At 37.7% G+C, this 22186-nt stretch overlaps 1 protein-coding gene across 2 annotated transcripts in view; it reads left to right on the top strand.

Moving 5' to 3' along the window:
• PKHD1 (PKHD1 ciliary IPT domain containing fibrocystin/polyductin) overlaps positions 1 to 22186 on the top strand; it is a 485172-nt gene that overhangs the window by 285082 nt on the left and 177904 nt on the right. For both annotated transcript variants that reach the window (XM_024248417.3, XM_009241952.4), the window contains exon 53: positions 17523 to 17660. In XM_024248417.3, the coding sequence (XP_024104185.3) occupies positions 17523 to 17660 (138 nt within the window). The remainder of the gene's footprint in view (positions 1 to 17522; positions 17661 to 22186) is intronic.

Below are 22186 nucleotides of genomic sequence, written 5' to 3'. Positions count from 1 at the left end.
TTTGCCTAGATCCACAGACATTCAACAGTGTGAAGCATTCCATAAATATCCAAATGTAAAAATTGCAAATATGAAGATAAAATGAGAAGGGAACATTACATATCAAAATGTAAATTAAGGGACATTAGAAACAGGAAGTCAAAGCCAGGTCAAATAAGAAGTCTGCACAGCTTATTCTCTTTCTCATATTTCTTATATTCCTGTCAGCAGAAAAAAATTACATGTCTGACAAAGACTAAAAGACACACACACATACACACACACACATGCAAATGTGTATGTGTGTGTGAGAGATTCTTTTTTAATTTGTATTTCAAATAAAATTATGACTAGTCTCTACTTTTAATTTTAATTTCAATTTTTAAAAAGCTTTTAAAGTAGTGTATTTACTTTGTTCAAAATTCAAAGAGAAAAAGATTGCTCATTGAAAATTTTCCCTTCACCCATGTCTTCCAGCCAGCCAGTTTCATTTCCTGAAGATGGCAGTGTTACTGGTTCCTTCCTTTGGTATCTTTCCAAAGATATTTTATGCTGCATATGCAAAAATTAAAAAAAACACACATTACATTTATTTTTATTCACTCCCTTTGTATAAATATTAGAAATTGTACACTATGTGTGCCTTGCTTTAAAAGCTATAATTATTCCATGTAATTATTCCATATTAGTACAGAAAGATATCATTCTACCATATTAGTACAAAAAGTACTTTAATTTTTAAGAGATTTATTGAGATATAATTCACATACCATAAAATTCGTCCATTTAAAGTGTACAATTCCTGGTTTTTACAGAGACATGCAATTACTGTAATTAATTTTGGAACATTTTATTACCCCCCAAAGAAACCCCATACCCCTTAGGCTATAACTCCCTAGTCCGCAATCTTTCCCAGCCACAGGCAACCATTAATCTACTTTCCATCTCTACAGATTTTCCTACTCTAGACATTTCATGTAAAAGGAATCATACAGTGAAGTTTCTCACCCTGCATAATGTTCTCAAGTTTCATCCATGTTGTAATATGGAACTAGTCTCTATTTGGGAATGAATGGATGGCTACAAAGACCCCATATGTACAATACATGCTTAGCTTGATATATGGATGTCTAGATGCACGTGCATTAATTTCATTAACTATTTTATGTATTTATACAGCAGTCACTCATTCTTACCTATTAATTCTCATTAGTTACTTTTAAAAGAATCCTGTTCAGATGGTGTTAAGGTAATAAAGTTTTTTAAGTAGACATTAAGCCAAATGCTCATATAGATGGATATATATATACACACACATACACATATATATACACACACATATATATACACACATACATATATATACACACACACACATATATGTATATATATATTTTTTGAGACAGACTCTCGCTCTGTTGCTCAGGCTGGAGTGTAGTGGCATGATTTTGGCTCACTGCAACCTCTGCCTCCCGGGTTCAAGTAATTCTGCCTCAGCCTCCCAAGTAGCTGGGATTACAGGCATGTGCCACCATGCCTGGCTAATATTTTTCATTTTTTTAGTACAGAAGTAGAGATGGGGTTTCACCATGTTTGCCAGACTAGTCTCGAACTCCTGACCTCAGGTGATCAACCTGCCTCGGCTTCCCAAAGTGCTTGGATTACAGGCATGAGTCACCATGCCTGGCTAGATAGATATATTTTTACACACAGAGTTTTATAGTAGAGATCATTCCTGATCTCTATTGGTTATTAGCAGATGGAGTCTAATGTTTACATGATATGATTTAGAGGTGAACTGAAAGTGTGTCCCAAGTTCATAGTCTTTTGCAGGGTATTTTAGGTATCCTCAGGCTCCTCTTTAAAGGAGACAAGTATATATAAATTGCAGCACCCCTTTCTTCTCTTTCTTTCCTCCTGTTGTAACAAAATGTTTTACCTTCTCCCAAAGATAATCCCACCTGATGTTCTCTGCATCTTAATGCTGTTATTCCTTTTCAGATATCTCAGTCCATACTTGTCTCCTTCCTTTCTCTTTCTTGTCTGCAGTCTTTCCCTCTCTATATGACATCTCCTATTACCAAACACATTTTTTGAGTGCTCCATATGATTTTAAAAACTCCCTTGAATTTAAAAAAAACCCTCATCTATTTTTAGATAATGATTCTTCTCATTCTGTCTTGGTGATTTTTGGAGAACATACATTTTCTGGTTGTGAAGCTATTGATGGTGCTTGAACTCATAAAAACGTTTTTTCTTTTCCCAAGGATCAGACCTATATGTCTAATTGTCCACTTGAAATCTGCACTGGGATGATGTACAGTTATCTTAAACTAAAATAACTCAGAGAGAATCCTCTATTCCTGCTCTCTCCCTGCCAAGCCTGCCATTGCCAGTGGCCAACTTACTCTTCTTCCAGCTTTCCCATTCCAGTACCTGGCACCATCTTCCACTCCCAATTGCTCAGGGTTGTTCTTAACGCTTTGTCCAATCCTGGCTATTCTGCTTCTTGAATGTTACTCAGATGTGTGTTTTTTAATCTCCTCTCTCACCACCCTGATATATGCATTATGGCCTCTTGGGTGAACCACTAGAATGCCTCTTTTTTTTTTTATTATACTTTAAGTTTTAGGGTACATGTGCACAACGTGCAGGTTAGTTGCATATGTATACATGTGCCATGTTGGTATGCTGCACCCATTAACTCGTCATTTAACATTAGGTATATCTCCTAATCCTATCCCTCCCCCCTCCCGTCAGTGTGGTGATTCCTCAGGGATCTAGAACTAGAAATACCATTTGACCCAGCAATCCCATTACTGGGTATATGCCCAAAAGATTATAAATCATGCTTCTATAAAGACACATGCACACATATGTTTATTGTGGCACTATTCACAATAGTAAAGACTTGGAACCAAGCCAAATGTCCAACAATGATAGACTGGATTAAGAAAATGTGGCACATATACACCATGGAATACCATGCAGCCATAGAATGCCTCTTAATTATTCTTCTCCTGCTATGCTTACCCTCATCTACTCCATTCGCCCCCGCTGCAGCCAGAGCACTCTTAAAAATATGAGTTGGCTGTGTAATTTCCCTCTTTAATTTCCCCTTAGTGCTTACTTTCATTATTAAGACAAAAATCTCATGGTTTTTACTTAGCCTTCCTGATCTGCTCTCTTGCCCACCTTTCTAGCCCTGCCTCTTACCTCTCTCCTCCAGATTCAGCAATGTGGGCATTCCTGTTGCTTTTCAGTCTTTTTTAAAAAATATAATTTCAACTTTTCATTTAGATTCAGATGGTATATGTGCAGGTTGGTTACATGTAAGTATTACATAACGCTGAGGTTTGGGATATGAGTGAATCCTTTCACTCAGGTAGTGAGCATAGCACCCAACAGATAGCTTTTCAGCCCTTGCCTTCGTCCCTTCTTTCCCTCTCTAGCAGTCTCCAGTGTCTGTTGTTTTCATCTCTATGTCCATGTGTACCCAATGCTTACCTCCACTTATAAGTGAGAACATGTAGTATTTAGTTTTCTGTTCCTGTGTTAATTTGTTTAAGATAATGGCCTCCAGCAGCACCCATGTCGCTGCAAAGAACATGATTTTATTATTTTTTATGGCTGTGTAGTGTTCCATGGCGTATATGTACCACAGTTTCTTTATCCAATCCACCATTGATGGGCAGGTAGGTTGATTCCATGTCTTTGCTACTGAGAGCAGTGCTGTGATAAACCTACAAGTGCATGTGTCTTTTGGTAGAATGATTTATTTTCCTTTGGATATATACCCAGTAATGTGATTGCTGGTTTCAATGGTAGTTCTATTTTTAGTTCTTTGAGAAATCACCAAACTTTTTTTCCACAGTGGCTGAACTAATTTGGATTCCCACTAACAGTGTATAAGCATTCCTTTTCTTCACAGCCTCACCAGCATCTATTATTTTTTGACTTTTTAATAATAGCCATTCTGACTGGTGTGAGATGGTGTCTCATTGTGATTTTGATTTGCATTTCTCATCTTTCAGTCTTTTGGAGGTATGGAGCTCTTTCCCGCTTCTGACTTTTCATCTGTCCTGCCTCCTTTCTCTGGAGCAACTCTACACCTAGTTAACTGCTGCTCACTCTTTAGGTCTCAGCTGTTTTACCCTTGATCCCTCGCGGTTACTCTCACAGTATTATGTATTTTTCTTTTTACCAATTTGCAGAGTTTGTGCTTATGAAGTAAATTTTGCAATTGTGTATTAATGTCTTATTTCCTCCACAAAATTTTAGATTTCATGAGGCCAGGAATTGTATTTCTTTGGTTCACACAATAGTGAAGTGACAGGTATAGAGCAAGTACTCCAAGCTACATGTTGGGCATATGAAAACAATAGCTGATAATTGAATGCCTTTTATGTGCCAGGCACTGTAATAATTTTTTATGTGGCATTTCGCTTAATTTCTCCTGTTACCCCCATGAAGTAGTATTTCTCTACTTAGTCATGTATAAGTGAGTTGAGCCTGGAGGGAATTGGGACATAGCTGAGAAATTACTGGAACTATAGAACTACTGAGACCCTTCATATGTGTGGGCTGTTGGTGGGTGGGCATCAGTGGGATTCTGGCCATTTGGTAGTTATGAGCAAATGAGGTCAGTAGTTTCTCAGAGATGGATGGGCACTCGAAAGAAAGAAGAAACAGACATAGTCTTTTTTACTTTGAAATGTTGCCTGGGCTTTGCCATGATCATTTTGGTGGGTATCAGAAGCAAATACTAAAAGGACTTCAGATATACTTCTTTATTCTTCCAAAACTCATCCCATCAATTTAATTACCTGGTGGCTCACACCTGTAATCCCAGCACTTTGGGAGGCTGAGGTGGGCGGATCACCTGAGGTCAGGAGTTTGAGACCAGCCTGGCCAACATGGTGAAACCCCGTCTCTACTAATAATACCAAAATTTAGCCAGGCGTGGTGGTGGGCACCTGTAATCCCAGCTACTAGGGAAGCTGAGGCAAGAGAATTGCTTGAACCCAGGTGGCGGAGATTACAGTGAGCCAAGATCGCGCCATTGCACTCCAGCCTGGGTGACAAGAGTGAAACTCTGTCTCAAAAAAAAAAAAAAAAAAAAAAAAAAATTTCTTCTCTATGTGAAGGAGGAGCCTTGTTTTATTTATGTTTGTTTCTTTGGCATATATCACAGTGTCTGACAAAGCACTTGGTAGTATTTGCTAAGTGAATGAATGGATGAATGAACAAATGTATTGGTCAGTGATAATACCTTTTCTTTATATATCATTTTTCTCCTGGGGTCTTCTAGTCACCTTGGATTAAAAAGAGGAATTAACTCTAAGGACAAGGATTTCAGTCTGTTTACCATGCAAAGATATTTTAGAGTATTGGGACTTTTGATAGAGGTTGTAGAATCCAGATATTATTGTTAGAATACTTAGAATTGTGAATAAACATTCTAGGAACCTTCATGATCTCTGGGACAATATTTGAATTCAAGTGGAAAACAACATATTTTGGAAACCCCAAGCAAGAACTCCTTGCTTTGAATACATGTAATTTACTGGAATTTACAAGAAGACTTTTAAGGGACTTAATTTTTTGGGGCTTTCCAAAAAATATGGAAAATATAAAAATATTGAGAACAATGACAACTTCTACAGAAGTTATTTTGTACTTTATAAAATATAAGCACTTTATTAATTTAGGAGCACAACACATAGATTGGTTTGCTCAGAAAATATAAATTTTGGTACAACATATTAAAATAGAAAGTAGAGATTATTTACTAAATATTTGTTACTCAGATACTACATTTTAAACTCTCTCTTAAACATCAATTATAATTGATATAATATATGTATATTTAACAAACAAATAGGATACAAGCATCTTATTTTTAAAATTTTAATAATCTTTTGGGTTTCTTTTCCTGCAGAAGAAACAATTGAGAACTTAAGAAAAAAAGTCAATAACATTGAGGAAAATTAAAGAATCTCATAGTTTTTTGGATATATTGCCCTGTCTAGTGTCAAGCAGAGACAAAAAGAGAAGATATATTTTCAAAAAAGACCTGATGGGGAGAAATAAACTTATTTGATACAATATTTGATATCTGGACCTTTGCCTAAACAGCACCATTCAGGAGTGAATCACTTATTTCATAGATATTCATATTTTTCTATTCAGGGTAAAAGTACAAAATATATTTATTTACTAAAAGTTGATCATATTGTTATTCTTAAGGAAACAAATCAAAACAAAAATCCACATAGGAAAATAAGTTTGGTGCCTAGTTTGGCTTTAACACCAACTGTAACATGTAAAAATTTAATAATTGGATCACCCGAGAGTTGCCAGTTTATGCCTTTTCACATATTAAGCATTATTCGCTACAGGATTGGAGAGGGATTTTATCCCCAAACCTCATGTTAGTTAGAATTCATTAACAACATATAGAGGTAATAGAATTATGTGGATAAAGCCAAACTGTAGTTTAACATCAGACCTAAAATTTATCAAAATGCATATTGTTCCTTTTTAGGTCTTCTGGGGATTGCAAGGTCTAGGTTTTTTGTTTGTTTGATTGTTGTTGTTGTTTTTGCCTTGAGCCATCTGAGCAAGGTGACAACTATAGACCTTGGTTTAAATAGCAATGCCATGTCGACCACTCTGATTTCTTTGAAGTCTAATGAAGAGAACAGTAGCATAGCACCGTCTCTAGATTTAAAACAATAATAATAAAGCCTGGGATGAGAGAAGGCACAGATTCTTTTCTATTTTTATGAAAACGGCAGCACCTTCTGGTATTTTCCTTTCAGAATTTGGGATGCAGAGGACTGATCTGATACAGTTGGTAATTTTACTTAAAAACCTTCCTATTAAATAGATTCAAAATATTTCTGAAGAACAGATGGTATAGACTAGAGGAAGAAATAAACATTGTGTGTTAAACATTTTATTGATCAATTAAAATATCATAATTTAAAATGTTTATTCTACTGTGGGAATTATGCATGTCTGTGTGTGATTGAAAAAGACACAGAAAGAATGTGGGGAGTGGGATGGGGATTTATTGTCCAAAGTTTAAATGGGACTCTTCTCATGAGGTGAGAGTGAGAAGAGCTATTTTTCTCTCCTCCCCTTCCATCCTGTCTCTCTCTCATGCACACACACACACACACACACACACACACACACACACACACACACACACACACACACACACACACACACACACAAAATCAGGCCAGCAGATGGTTTTTCTTCAAGGAGTCAGGAAACTGGCTTTTAGTCTTGAATCGTGTGCCTCTGGGCACTTTGAAACTACCTCTTCTGCCTATTTTTAAGACCTGTTTGAAAAAAAATGATAGGCAGAGTAGAACAAAGAAACCACCTGTGTGGATTTGATGAAAAAGGCAGACTATAAAGCTAGCAACTCTTTGAAAAGAGTTTAGTTATAGAAAGACTGCATCCTTATCTTCTAGCACGTCTCTGTTCAGCTTTTTCTACAAAAGAATGAACTCTAGAGAACTGAATACCATCATCTCAGTAAATTAGTCTACTTGACACTAATTTTCAATCGTGTTCATCTTTCATCTCTGTGAACTATTTATGTATAAGAGTTTCCATTCTATTTTAGGAATACTTTTCTTGGATGTATCATTCATCTTTATAAGTTATGACAGACTATTTAGATAAATTGTTAGATGCCTCCAGAGTTAAACAAGACCACAAAAGAAAGAAAATATCACCAATCATTGTGTAAAATGTATATTTAAAGTAGTCACTTTGGAGCTAAAAATATTTTCTTTCTACAAAGAAAGATTAGATCATTTAATAGTGATTCAAATGGCTTTAAAATTTACTTTTCCTTTGGCTCACATATTTAATAGAAAATATAGGGGCCAAGGCTGAATGTAGGAAAAAAACCATTAATTATGGAAGGTACAGGAAAATAACAAGCCCACAAATAGTCCTTGTATGTCCTGCTCTGCCTGGCATGCCATTGCTCTCCCTCAGAAGTCTGAGCTGTGTCCAAAGTCAGTATAGGCTGCTTTCCTGACAATAGCAGGGTTGTAGTGGAAACTGTCTTACCACCTAAGTTATGGGGCCTGATACAGTGCATACCATACAAGCAGTGGGTCTGCCTGCCCTAAATTATGCCTGTTCATGTGACCCCATCATTATTCCCAGGATCTGTGCCCTTTGCCCTTGATCTCATTTCTACAGGATTTAGACAAGTGTCAGACCCTTGGAATGCTACACAATAGTGACCTTGATTCCCTACTTTGCTGGGAAAAAAAGTGAGTTTAAATCTAGTGTTGAACTTATATGGAATGCTTTGTAACTGTGGTAGTCAAATTGTTCTTGATACAAAAGAAGCCCCAGCCCTCTTTCAGAGACATCTGTCTTTCAGTCTGGCTCAGGTTTTCTGGTCTTGAGGCTAGTTAATGCATTTCTAATAAAACACTGAGTCTTTTTTGTTGTTGTTGTTGTTGCATTTGGTGCAGGGAAAAATTCAGGGGTTTCTCCTTATTGTTAACTTTCCAGATATTATTTTTAAAGCTTTAGTGTTCTAATTGTAAAAGTAGAACACTTTCAGGAAAAAAAGACCAAAAAGCCAAAACACTGCTTGGCAAAACACACTAGGATAAAGATGGTGGTGTTTAGTGCTTGACAGATGAACAAGTGGTTAAAGGGTGTAATTCGGAACCAAGAAGCACCACCCCATGGCTAGTCCTGAGCCCCTTTGGGGGGAAAAGCAGTCTTTAATTACATCTGGAACTCATTAATTCTTTTTGGAGCCTCTTTCCAGATCAGCTCCCCCATCAGCCACCCATTGAGCAACAGAAATTCCAGATGGTTCCCTCCATATGCCAGTGCTCATTCTCTCAAGTAGGATAGATTGGTCACTGACAGAATAGGGTGGAATATCTGTAGCCAAGGCAGGACACGGTGGAAAGCACTGGAACACACTTAAATTAGAGGTGGTCCATCACTTATATTATTAAGTAAGTTGTATAAATAACTATTTCTGAGTGATTGCTCTGAAATATCTTGAGTAATTTTATGGAAAGGATGTTAATTCTAGAGAATGTGGCACATAGATGCCAGCTTTCCACTCCTGGAAAAGAGAGAAATCCTCTGCAAGTGTCATTGTAGCTGAGGATTGGTCAGTTTAGACCTGCAGATGATCTGCTCTGGAGGGTACATTAGGGTGAATTCTTTTGCTCATATAACTAGCTGAAATCTTTATTATTGTGATACAAGGAGAATGCCTTTATAAAAATCTCTATATGGCATGTGCTTATTTTATTTTAGCAAAATTTTCTTATAATAGACACATTGATAGACTCCAGTTTGAAGCAGCTGGGAATAAAAACAGAGTCAACCTCCATGTAATTAAAAAGTATGTCATCATTTCAAGTATATCACATTATTTATTTGTATATATACCTGTCTTCATCTGATGGTGGGAAACATGACTCACTCATGTTTAAATTCCTACCACCCATCAAGATTTGTCACATTATGGGAAAGGAAAGAAAGAAAGAAAAAAAAATGGAGAGATGAATCCAGGGAATTTCAAAGTGAAAAGTGTGGCACCAGGAGAAATAAGACTAATGTTTCTATTATTGTCTTCATTCTATACTTTTCCTTCGATAACTATTGGAATTTATGTGTGTGCACGCACGTGTGCTTATGTGTGTGTGTGTGTGTGGTGTTATTTTTTACCATCTATTATGGGTTAAATATTATTCTTCTAGGTCCTGAGAAAATAAAAGTGAGAACATCAGCTGTGTTCCTGTTTTCAAGTGGTTATAATAGTCTGTCTGTGATTCATGGGAAATTTGTTGTTACATTTGGGGTTGGTAGGGCAATTAAAAGGGAAAATTTCTTCTAAAAGGGGTATAATTTAAAGTTCATGTACTTGTCATATTTTAGCTGAGAAATACGTCTAAAAGCACCTACTATCATACTTTTATGTGTATGTGTGAGTACTCTGTGGATGAGAGAAAGCATTAGTTAACCAATTTTATTGTTTTGTACAATCAAGTTTAATAGCTGAATATTGGTTGAGTGTGCTGTAGGTTGGAACAGATATAATCCAATTTGTATAAAACTCTTGCTTTGAGACAGGGAGAATGAAACCAATTTGGAAAACATATTTTAGGATATCATCCAGGAAAACTTCCCCAATCTAGCTATGCAAGCCAACATTCAAATTCAGGAAATGCAGAGAACCCCAGTAAGATACTCCATGAGAAGATCATTCCCTAGACACATAATCATCAAATTCTCCAAGGTCAAAATGAAGGCAAAAATGTTAAAGGCAGCCAGAGAAAGGCCAGGTGACCTACAAAAGGAAGCCCATCAGACAAACAGCAGACCTCTTAATGGAAACACTGTAAACCAAAAGAGATTGGGGGTAAATATTCAACATTCTTAAAGAAAAGACATTCCAACACAGAATTTCTTTTTCTTTCTGTCTTATTTTTTTTTGAGATGGAGTCTTGCTCTGTCACTCAGGCTGGAGTACAGTGGTGTGATCTTGGTTCACTGCAACTCTGTCTCCTGGGTTCAAGCAATTCTTGTGCCTCAGCCTCCCAAATAGCCAGGACTGCGGGTATGCAACACCATGCCTGGCTAATTTTTGTATTTTTAGTAGAGATGGGGTTTTGCCATGTTGGCCAGGCTGGTCTTGAACTTCTAGCCTCAAGTGATCCACTTGCCTTGGCCTCCCAAAGTGCTGAAATTACAGGCATGAGCCACTGCACCTGGCCCCCAACCTAGAATTTCTTATCTGGACAAACTAAGCTTCATAATTTAAAGTGAAATAAGATCCATTTCAGATAAGCAAATGCTGAGGGAATTTGGTACCACCAGATCTGCCTTACAAGAACTGAAGGAAGCCCTAAATATGAAAACAAAAAGCTGTTACCAGTCAGTACAAAAACACACTGAAATACACAGACCAGTGACACTATGGAGCAACCACATAAACAGGTCTGCAAAATAACTAGCTAGCATCATGATGACAGGATCAAATACACACAATATCAATACTAACATTAAATATAAATGGGCTAAATGCCCCAATTAAAAGACACAGAGTCTTTTAAAGCTGGATAAAGAACCAAGACCCACCAGTGTGCTGTCTTCAAGAGTCCTATCTCACATGCAAAGACACACATAGGTTAAAAATAAAGGAATGAAGAAAAATTTACCAAGCAAATGGAAAACAGAAAAAAAGCAGGGGTTACAGTCCTAGTTTCTGACAAAATGGACTTTAAACCAACAAAAATCAAATAAGACAGAGAAGGGCATTACGTAATGGTAAAGGGTTCAATTCAACAGGAAGAGCTAACTATCCTAAATATATATGCACCCAATGCTGTAGCACCCAGATTCATAAAGCAAGTTCTTAGAGACCTTCTAAGAGACTTAGACTCCCACACAATAATAGTGTGAGACTTTAACACCCCACTGACAATATTAGACAGATAATTTAGACAGAAAATTAACACAAATATTCAGGACCAGAACTCAACTCTGGATAAAGTGGGCCTGATAGGTATCTACAGACCACTCCACCCAAAAACAAAGGAATATACATTCTTCTTATCACCACACAGCACTTAAAGATTGATCATATAATTGGAAGTAAATCACTCTCAGCAAATGCAGAAGAACTGAAATAATAACAGTCTCTCATACCACAGAACAATCAAATTAGAACTTAAGATTAATAAATCTATTCAAGGCCAGGCACAGTGACTCACAGCTGTCATCCCAGCACTTTGGGAGGCTGAGGTGGGTGGATTGCCTGAGGTCAGGAGTTCAAGATCATCCTGGGCAACATGGTGAAACCCTGTCTTTACTAAAAATACAAATGTTATCCAGGTATGGTGGAAGACACCTGTAATCCCAGCTACTCAGGAGTCTGAGGCAAGGGAATCTATTTGAATCCAGGAGGCTGCAGTGAGCTGATATCGCACCCCTGCACTCCAGCCTGGGCGACAGAGTGATGAGACTCTGTCCCCCCCCCCAAAAAAAAAGAAATCTATTCAAAACCACACAACACCATGGAAATGAATAACCTTCTCCTCCTAAATGACTCTTGAGTAAATAATGAAATTAAGGCAGAAATCAAAGAGTTATTTGAAACTCATGAGAACAAAGATAAACCATACCAGAATATCTGGGACACAGCTAAAGCAGCATTAAGACAGAAATTTATAGCACTAAATGCCCACATCTAAAAGCTAGAAAGATCTCAAGTTAACAATCTAACATTACAACTAAAAGAACTAGAGAAGCTAGAGCAAACAAACCTCAAAGCTAGCAGAAGACAAGAAATAACCAAGGTCTGAGCTGAACTGAAGGACATAGAGACATGGAAAGCCTTCAAAAAATCAACAAATCTAGAATTTTTTTGAAAAACAAACAAACAAACAACTAACTAAATAGACTGCTAGCTAGATTAATAAAGAAGAAAAGAAGGAAGATTGAAATAAACACAATCAGAAACAAAAAGGGGGATATTACCACTGACCCCAGAGAAACACAAACAACCCTCAGGGAATATTATAAACACCTCTTGCACATAAAGTAGAAAATTTAGGAGAAATGGATAAATTCCTGGACACATGCACCCTCCCAAGACTGAACCAGGAAGAAATTGAATCCCTGAATAGATTAATAATGAGTTCTGAAAATGGGGCAGTAATAAATAGCCTACCAACCAAAGAAAGCCCAGGACCAGGTGGATTCACAGCTGAATTCTACGAGTTACAAGGAAGAGCTGGTACTATTCCTACTGAAACTATTCCAAGAATTAAAAAGGAAGGACTCCTCCCTATCTCATTTTATGAGGTCAGCATCATCCTGACACCAAAACCTGACAAAAAGAAAAATTCGGGCCAATATTATTGATGAATACAAATGCAAAAATTCTCAACAAAATACTGGCAAACTGAATCCAGCAGCACATCAAAAAGCTTATCCAGCATGATCAAGTAGGCTTCGTCCCTGGAATGCAAGATTGGTTTAATATATGCAAATCAGTAAATGTGATTCACTACACAAACAGAACTAAAGACCAAAACCACATGATTATCTCAATAGATGCAGAAAAGCCCTTTGATAAATTCAACATACATGCAAATTAAAAACTCTCAATAAATTAAGTATTGAAGAAATATACCTCAAAATAATAAAAGCCATATATGACAAACTCATAGCCAATATTCTATTGAATGGGCAAAAGCCAGAAGCACTCCTCTTGAAAACTGTCACAAGACAAGGATGCCCTTTGTCACCACTCCCATTCAACATAGTATTGGAAGTTCTGGCCAGGGCAATTAGGCAAGAGATGGAAATAAAGCATATTTAAATAGGAGGAGAGGAAGTCAAACTATCTTTGTTTGCAGACGACATGATCCTACAGCTTGAAAACCCTATTGTTTCAGCCCAAAAGCTTCTTAAGCTGATAAGCAACTTCAGCAAAGTCTCAGGATACAAAATCAATGTGCAAAAATCTCTAGCATTTCTATACACTAACAATAGACAAGCCAAGAGCCAACTCGCAAATGAACTCCCATTCACAATTGCCACAAGAAGAATAAAATACCTGTGAATACAGCTAACAAGGGAAGTGAAAGACCTCCTCAAGGAGAACTACAAACCACTGCTCAAAGAAATCAGAGATGACACAAACAAATGGAAAAATATTCCATGCTCATGGATAGGAAGAATCAATATCATGAAAATGGCCATACTATCTAAAGCAATTTATAGATTCATTGCTATTCCCCTTAAACTATCATTAAGATTCTTCACAGAATTAGTAAAAACTATTTCAAAATTCATATAAAACCAAACAAGAGCCCGAATAGCCAAGGCAATCCTAAGCAAAAAGAGAAAAGCTAAAGGCATCATGTGACCCAACTTTATACTGCAGGGCTACAGTAACCAAACAGCATAACCAAACAGCATGGTACTGGTACAAGAACAGACACATAGACCAATGGAACAGAAAGAGAAGGCATAAATAAGACTGCACGACTACAACCATCTCATCTTTGACAAACCTCAAAAAACAAGCAGTGGGGAAAGAATTTTCTGTTTAATAAATGATGCTGGGAGAATTGGCTAGCCATATGCCAAAAAACTGAAACTAGACCCCTTCCTTAAGCCATATACAAAAATCAACTCAAGATGGAATAAAGACTTAAATGTAAAGCCCACAACCATAAAAACCCTGGAAGAAAACCTAGGCAATACCATTCAGGACATAGGCACAGGTGAAGATTTCGTGATGAAGATGCCAAAAGCTGTTGCAACAAAAGCAAAAATTGACAAATGGGATATAATTAAACTAAAAAGCTTCTGCACAGCAAAAGAAACTATCATTAGGGTAATCCAGCTACAGAATGAGAGAAAAATTTTGCAATCTATGCATCTGACAAACGTCTAATATCCAGCATCTATAAGGATCTTAAATTTACAGGAAAAAAACAACCCCATTAAAAAGTGGGCAAAGAACACGAACAGATACCTCTCAAAAGAAGACATACATGCAGCCAACAGACATATGAAAAAAAGCTTAACATCACTGATCATTAGAGAAATGCAAATCAAAACCATAATGAGGTATCATCTCATACCAGTCAGAATGGCTATTATTAAAAAGTCAAAAAAGGCACGGTGGCGGACGCCTGTAGTCCCAGCTACTTGGGAGGCTGGAGGCAGGAGAATGGCGTGAACCCAGGAGGCAGAGCTTGCAGTGAGCCGAGATCGTGCCACTGCACTCCAGCCTGCGCGACGGAGCGAGACTCTGTCTCAAAAAAAAAAAAAAAAAAAAAAAAGTCGAAAAGCAACAGATGCTGGTAAGGTTGTGGAGCAAAAGGAATGCTTTTACACTATTGGTAAGAGTGTAAATTAGTTCAATCATTGTGGAAGACAGTGTGGCGATTCCTCAAAGACCTAGAGGCAGAAATACCATTCGACCTAGCAATCCCATTACTGGGTATATAACCAAAGGAATAGAAACCATTCTGTTTTAAAGACACATGCACACATATGTTCATTGCAGCACTATTCACAATAGCAAAGACATGGAATCAACTTAAATGTCCATCAGTGATAGACTGGATACAGAAAATGTGGTACATAGATGCAATGGAATACTATGCAGCCATAAAAAGGAATGAGATAATGTCCTTTGCAGGGATATGGATGGAGCTGGAGGCCATTATCCTTAGCAACCTAACACAGGAACAGAAAACGAAATACCACATGTTCTTGCTTGTAAGTGGGAGCTAAGTGATGAGAACACATGGACACAAGGCAGGGAACAACACACACTGGGGCCTGTCAGAGGGCAGGGGGTGGGAGGAGGAAGAGGATCAGGAAGAATAGCCAATTGATGCTGAGTTTAATACCTTAGTGATGGGATGATCTGTGCAGCAGGCCACCATGGCACAAGTTTACCTGTGTTAACAAACCTGCATATCCTGCTCATGTATCCCTGAATTTAAAATAAAAGAGGAAAATAAAATAAATAAGTAAATAAATTAGAGGCAAAACCCTCTTGTTTTTACAGATTTTGCTTCAAATAATTCTTAAAGTCATGAACCCATAAAATGTATGCTAAACCTAGAACATTCTCTAGGTACTTCACTCTTATTTGAATATTTTGAAAAGTGCTAGAGATGAGATTAAGATATATATTTATTTTTGTCCGTTTAGCTTGATCATTCATTTTGTACCAGTCATCAATGAGCTCTTGAATTTAAGGTATGTAGGGGATTAAACTCAACAGATCTGGACGACATTTATTTAGTGTCTTTATCTTCAGTATTGCAAAAACACTAGGGATTTAAAAAGAAAAAGAATGATCTCTTCACTTAAGGAAGTCAGAGTGGGAGAGGATGTCATAATCACACTGAGGACCAGCCCAGTGACAGTTACTTCCTCATGTACAATAGTGTATGTATATAATTTGGATAGTGTGTCTCAGTACTCTGATAGATGTATGTACAGGGTGTCACTGAAGTGTAAAAGAGAGAGGTTGTTTCCCTAGGGAGAGTGGTGGAGCCAGTGAGGAGAGAGAATAGCTTGCTAGCAGAACTAATGCTTGCTTTGCATCCCCATGGGATAGGACCATACTTTGAGAACCACTGCTCTATGTCTAACTGAGAGAAAAGGGGAGGGAAAAGGCATACAGAATTTATGGACCAGGCCTAGAGATGTCATACTTTAATTCTTCCCACATTTTATTGGCTACAACTCAGTCACATGGCTTCATCAACCTGCAAAGGAGGTGGAAACTGTAGTCTAACTGTGAACTTAGGAAAACAAGAGAAATGGTTGATTTACAACCCTATAGTCTCTGCCACAGGAGGGCATGGCCATTCTTATAATGCAGGAAGCAGGGAGGGGCTAGGAAAGACAACTCATGACAAGTTAATTTGCTTGGGCATGTCCTTAAGAAGAGCAAGCGCATTGTTTCCTAGAATGAGAGATGAGATTATACTAACAAAAAAATTCCTTATAAATCTTTACATGTGTTGGTGATTATGGTACTAGAAATTTAAGCAAAAATCTTTATTTGATGTCATTAATTAGTGTTGAATTACTGCTAAATTTCAGAAAGTAACACTTAATGCTTTGGCATACATGAAATACTTATTGTTTTAAATGAAAGTGTTGTGTTTATATATTACTCTATAGTAAATCTCAGGCAAAAGCTATGATTATTTCTTCTGAAGTTATATGAAGACTGCTTTTATGAAAGGGGAAATAAAATACAATGATTTTAAATTGTCCAGTAAGTGCTATAAGCATGGGAAGCTAAGGGACAACAGTAAAAATAATAACATCAAGCGTTTATTAAGCATGCACCATGTACTTTACCTTACACAATGGGACTTAGGGAATTAGAGATAGCTTACTAATATTGTATAACCATTTTCAATCTATTAACTCATTTAAATGAGTTAACCCTCACAAAAAGTCCTGTGAACAAAACAGTTGTTTTTAGTATTATTCCCATTCCACAGATGAGATAACCGAGGCACAGAGAGATCAAGTTATCTGCCTAGACAGCTAGTAAGTAGCAGAATTGGTATTCACATCCAAATAGTCTGCCTTCAGAGGCCAATGTTCTGTACATCCTGTTCTGTACATCCCTGAAATTAGAGCCAAAGGTGAAGAGACAGGACAAAGGGTAGGGAGCTCATTTGATCTGTGTGTTTCCACTGCAGTAGACTTGGGGCAGCTATTTGGTGCATAAGCAGTGCATTTTGTCCATGAACGTGGTGTGTCAAGCAATGGCAGCATTTATCAATCAGAACTTATTTTCCTGTTCAGTAAGTCCTAGCTTTTGGCAGACTATTTGTTCTTCCAGTTGCTATACCTGTCCTGGTTTAGATAACACTGTACACAGCTCCCAAACTGCTGGGAGAACCCCAGAATAAACACGTAATTCTTGTTTTTGTGACACATCTGAGCAATTTCTTTTTCTTCCACAGACAGAACTGTCCTTGTGGATACAGACCTTCCATTCTTCAAAGGGCTGTATGTGATGGGGACCTTAGACTTCCCTGTGGACAGAAGCAATGTTCTGAGTGTGGCATGCATGGTCATTGCAGGCGGGGAGCTGAAAGTTGGTGAGTAAAGGCACAAGGATTGCGAGCATGTTGGGAATTATTCTCTGTGAGAAGGGGCTCTGGGAAACAGATGGTATCATCAAGCAGGTTGCTTAACAGAGTTTAGGGAGGGTTGAGGTAGTAGTGAGTGCACTAGTAAAGTTACTCTTCGGCAAGCTTTACACGTGGTCAGAGGTGGCTTGTACTGGTCATTCTTTCATGCCCATGTACTATCAGGCTGTTTCTGGTCCGCCTGCTGCTGCTCATTCCGGGGTGATTTTTTTACCTCCTCCAGGCTACAGATCAATTCTTCCTTTAGGTTTTCTTTGTATCAGAATATGCCTTTAACTCACTCTTTCAGAAGATATCATAGGATGGATTTGATAACATCTGATCAACTAACTCACAATAAAATTTCAATTGTTGTCTTAACATAATTTCCTGGGAAAATAGACTTGAAAGCAAAGCTATGTGCTAGCACTTTACTGGGACAAATAATCCCAAAGACGTGAGAGTGAAGGGAAAAGAAAAGTGAGGAGGGAAGGGAGGGAAAGCAAATACAAGGTAGCCACAGCTTCTCAAAGAAGCATGCTTGGTTTGCTTGGTTATATGGCATATCTTGAGAGAAGCCTTATTAGAACCACCATATCTTGGGACAATATGGGGGAGGTAGTGAGGAGAAGGCAAGCATCTCACCTGGCCCATTCCACGCCATTAACTCCTCTGACGTTGTTATTTTTGTGGCTCCCTGGGTAGCTAGTGGAAGGACCAGAGAATCAGTAGGTGCTAGGAGATGAGGCTCCTCTTGCTGGGAAGTGGATCATGTTGTTGAGGCCACAGGACAGGCAGAGTGGAATGGATCTAGGGTAGTGTATTAACCAGATTTGGCTTACTTAAATAAAAAGACCTGAAATGTTATGGGTAGACTATATACTTAGAACTGTTGTAAGTAATAGGTATAAATGCTGAAAAGACATGTACCCTGTCTCCAAAGGAACTACTTTAGAACTTTAGTAAGGCGTTTTACTTTGCCCTATGAAGAAGATTGGAAGAGAATGCCCAGAAAAAAATCATATCGTATTCCAAAGAAATATATCTCTGGTGGTAAGGAAATATTTAGATATCCTTGTTAGGTAGCATGAAAGTTGTAGAATCTCTGTTGGGAGAAAATTCTAGGTCTAATTACCTGAACAAAGGTTAAGTTACTGTAAAAAGATTTCTGAAAAAATATGGTCAATCCTTTTCTTGAATACTTCCAGTGACAAAAAAATCAAAACCTTTCAAGGCAAACTGTTCCCATTGTTTAAAATCCTATTAGAATTCTTCTTGTTCTATTAAGCTAAAATCTATCTTCCTCCAATTTCTATAGGTTCAGGCTCTTCCCCTTGAGCCATTCAGGACAAGTATCTTACTCCTTTTAATTCTATAGCCCTTCATTCACATCTTCTTGAGTCTTTTCTGTTTTAGGTCATACAGTTTATAACCATGGTTCATAGTTATTGCTGTTTTAACTACTTCTTTTTAGTCTATGGTACAAAACTGCAAATACAGAAAAACAAAGAGAATTATGTGATGGAAATGAAGTGATCACTCAAAGTTTCCAAGTGCAAATATTTCCAAGTGCAAATATAACCACAATTAATATTTTGGTGTTTTATCTCAAAGTCATTTTTTTCTTACACATACACACACATGCACACATGTATTTCAAAATGTAGGGTACATACTTTGATTTTTTTGATCCTATATAAACAATGTAAGAATTTCCACAGCTCATTATATTTCAAAGGCCCAACTTCAATAATTTCAACATTATATAATATATGGGAATATATAGATATACATGTATATATAATAATTTAGCCATGTTTCTATTGTTAAGCATCTAAGTTATTTCAGACTTTTGTCCTTGTAACTCACTCTGCAATGAACATTCAATAATGAAATCATTATTCATGTCTTCATTTCCTTAGGATGGGCTTTTAAACATGAAATTAATGGGCCTAAGGATAAGAACATTTTTTAAGATTTTTAATACATGCTGCCAAATTGCTTTTCAGAAAAATTTTACAAATTTGTACACCCCATTTCCCATAGTTATGAGATTCCCTCTTTCTTGCTGGCATTGCCTCTAAACACAACTTTGTTTTGTTTAATTCCTCTGAAAGCCAGGGAGAAAGAACTATTCCCGGGTGGGATCTGACTATTCTGAACAGAGTGAGATGAGTATAGCAGTTAACAGAATGGGCTCTAAGTCAGATGGTGGGGGGACCACATCCACCTTGGCCACCTGTTGGCTGTTTGACCTTAAGCAAGTCAACCTCTGGGCACCTTCATTTCTTCATCTGCAACATATGTGGGATAACAGTAGACCCTTCTTCAGAGGGATATTAAACATAACAACTCATAGGAAGTGCTTGGTATGTAGTAGGTGTTCAATAAATGTTTATCAGCCAGGGTGCCCACAGAAAATATATGTCATATGCATTAGACAGTTTGAAGGGATTTAAATAAAGGAATGATTTAAAAGATCCAAATGGGATGAGGTATACCCTAGGGCTAATAAAGCCAGTTATCCTTACTACCTCTTGCCATAAAGGATTGAGAAAAGAATGTTACAGGAACCCAGAGATAAAGAGGGAGGTTTAGAGATGGTTGTCAGACCATCCCAGAGGCATGGCCTTTGTATGGCTGGGATTCAACCAGTACATGGAAGGAACTATAGAAATAAACACTCTTACCTCATTCTTTTGTTTCCCTGCGGTCTTCTGCTTGTGCTACCATTTGGCCACATCCGACTGGAAGTCAGAGTAAAGGAGAACTCCCTGATGCAGTACACATAGGTCAGCCACATCCTGGGGCACTGGGAAGGGTGGAGAAGCACAGAGTTTGGAAATGGAGGTGTCAACAGAAGCTCTCCAGCACAGTCAGCCTCCAGCTATCAGAACAGATATGATTCTTCTGTTAATACAGTCAAATATTAAACTGACTTCTTTTTCCAGCCAAGTCATGCCATTACTCCTGCCAACTACACTGTCAGCTCTAATTCCTGCTCTTTATATTTGTGCTGCCACAAATACATATCCCTACATTGTACAGTTGTATTGGGCTGATTTTGCTTTCCCTTGGGTTTTGAGGGAATCTAAGGGCAATACTTTTTACCTATCTCTTCATTTAATTATTTCAGTTCATCTTTCTACACTGCAGATATTCTCTTGAAGTCTGGTCTTTTCCTCACAGATTACTACCATTTGCCCGTTTGTTTAATATTCTGTAAAATCCTCACCCAATTAATTGAGAGATATTAAATACAATTGAGCCCTGTTCTTGTTACTACAAAACTTATTTCCAGTTGATATCTTCTATTGCTAAGATTGATCTCTTTTTTTGGTAAGTTATATTTAGATTTCTAGGGTCACTCATTACTATAATATATAGCTTGCTGCCTAAAAAAATTGTACCTTTGAAGGTAAGTGACACTGTGCCACTTTCCAGTTTTACTTTATATATTTCAGGTCTCATTTAAAAATTTCTCCATTCCCAATTCTATTTTCTACCCATCACTGGATAGTGGTGTATTCTTTTTCTCTTTGCTTCATCCATGTGTTCCAGGCCTAAAGGTTGGTTATTGGAACCCATCTGCCCAATCCTATGTGTATTATGCCTGAAGGAAGATTTTCAACCCATCTGTCCAATTTTACCACACCCTAAAGAAATCCCAACATGAAACAGATAATAAGACTAGTTAGTAAACAAACTTAATAGATTTGGACATTGGCACAGAGTGCTGCCAGAGTATGCCTGCTATCTGATGCCATTTGATCCAAGTCCCAACATTGTGGAATTATATTTTTTGGTGATCCTGCTTTTTTTTTTTTTTTCTTGAGATGGAGTTTTGCTCTTATTGCCCAGGCTGGAGTGCAGTGGTGCCATCTCAGCTGATTGCAACCTCTGCCTTCCAGTTTTAAGTAATTCTCCTGCCTCAGCCTCCCAAGTAGCTGGGATTACAGCTGCTCACCACCATGCCTGGCTAATTTTTGTATTTTTATTAGAAACAGGGTTTCACCATGTTGGCCAGGCTCGTCTTGAACTCCTGACCTCATGATCCGCCCGCCTTGGCCTCCCAAAGTGCTGGGATTATAGGCATGAGCCACCATGCCCAGCTGGTGGTCCTGCTTATAAGGCAACTGGTGCTGGCAAAGGTATCAATGGACTTTTAATAGAGTTGAATCATAGAATGCTAGAATTAGAAAGGAAGCTCAAGATCAAAGCTTTGCTTAGAGGGCCATAGCTGCATCACAAATGCCAAACTCAATTTCATTCTTCGTTCAGTGCTTGTCTCATTAGTCTGATAAAACACTTAAGATAAGCTTAAAGAATTTAACATGTGTGTCCATTCTTTCATTTATCATGGGTTTACTCAGTGTCTGCCATGTACCAAGTACCATGGGGGATACTGGGCATATAGAAACAGAAATCATGAACCTGAACTTCCAAGAGGTGTCTCAATAAAATAGTGTGACAAATGAGTAAAAACATGATTGGAA

Source organism: Pongo abelii, chromosome 5, assembly GCF_028885655.2.
Source record: "Pongo abelii isolate AG06213 chromosome 5, NHGRI_mPonAbe1-v2.0_pri, whole genome shotgun sequence".
Classification (NCBI taxonomy): domain Eukaryota; kingdom Metazoa; phylum Chordata; class Mammalia; order Primates; family Hominidae; genus Pongo; species Pongo abelii.
This window is presented reverse-complemented; position numbering and strand designations above follow the sequence as displayed.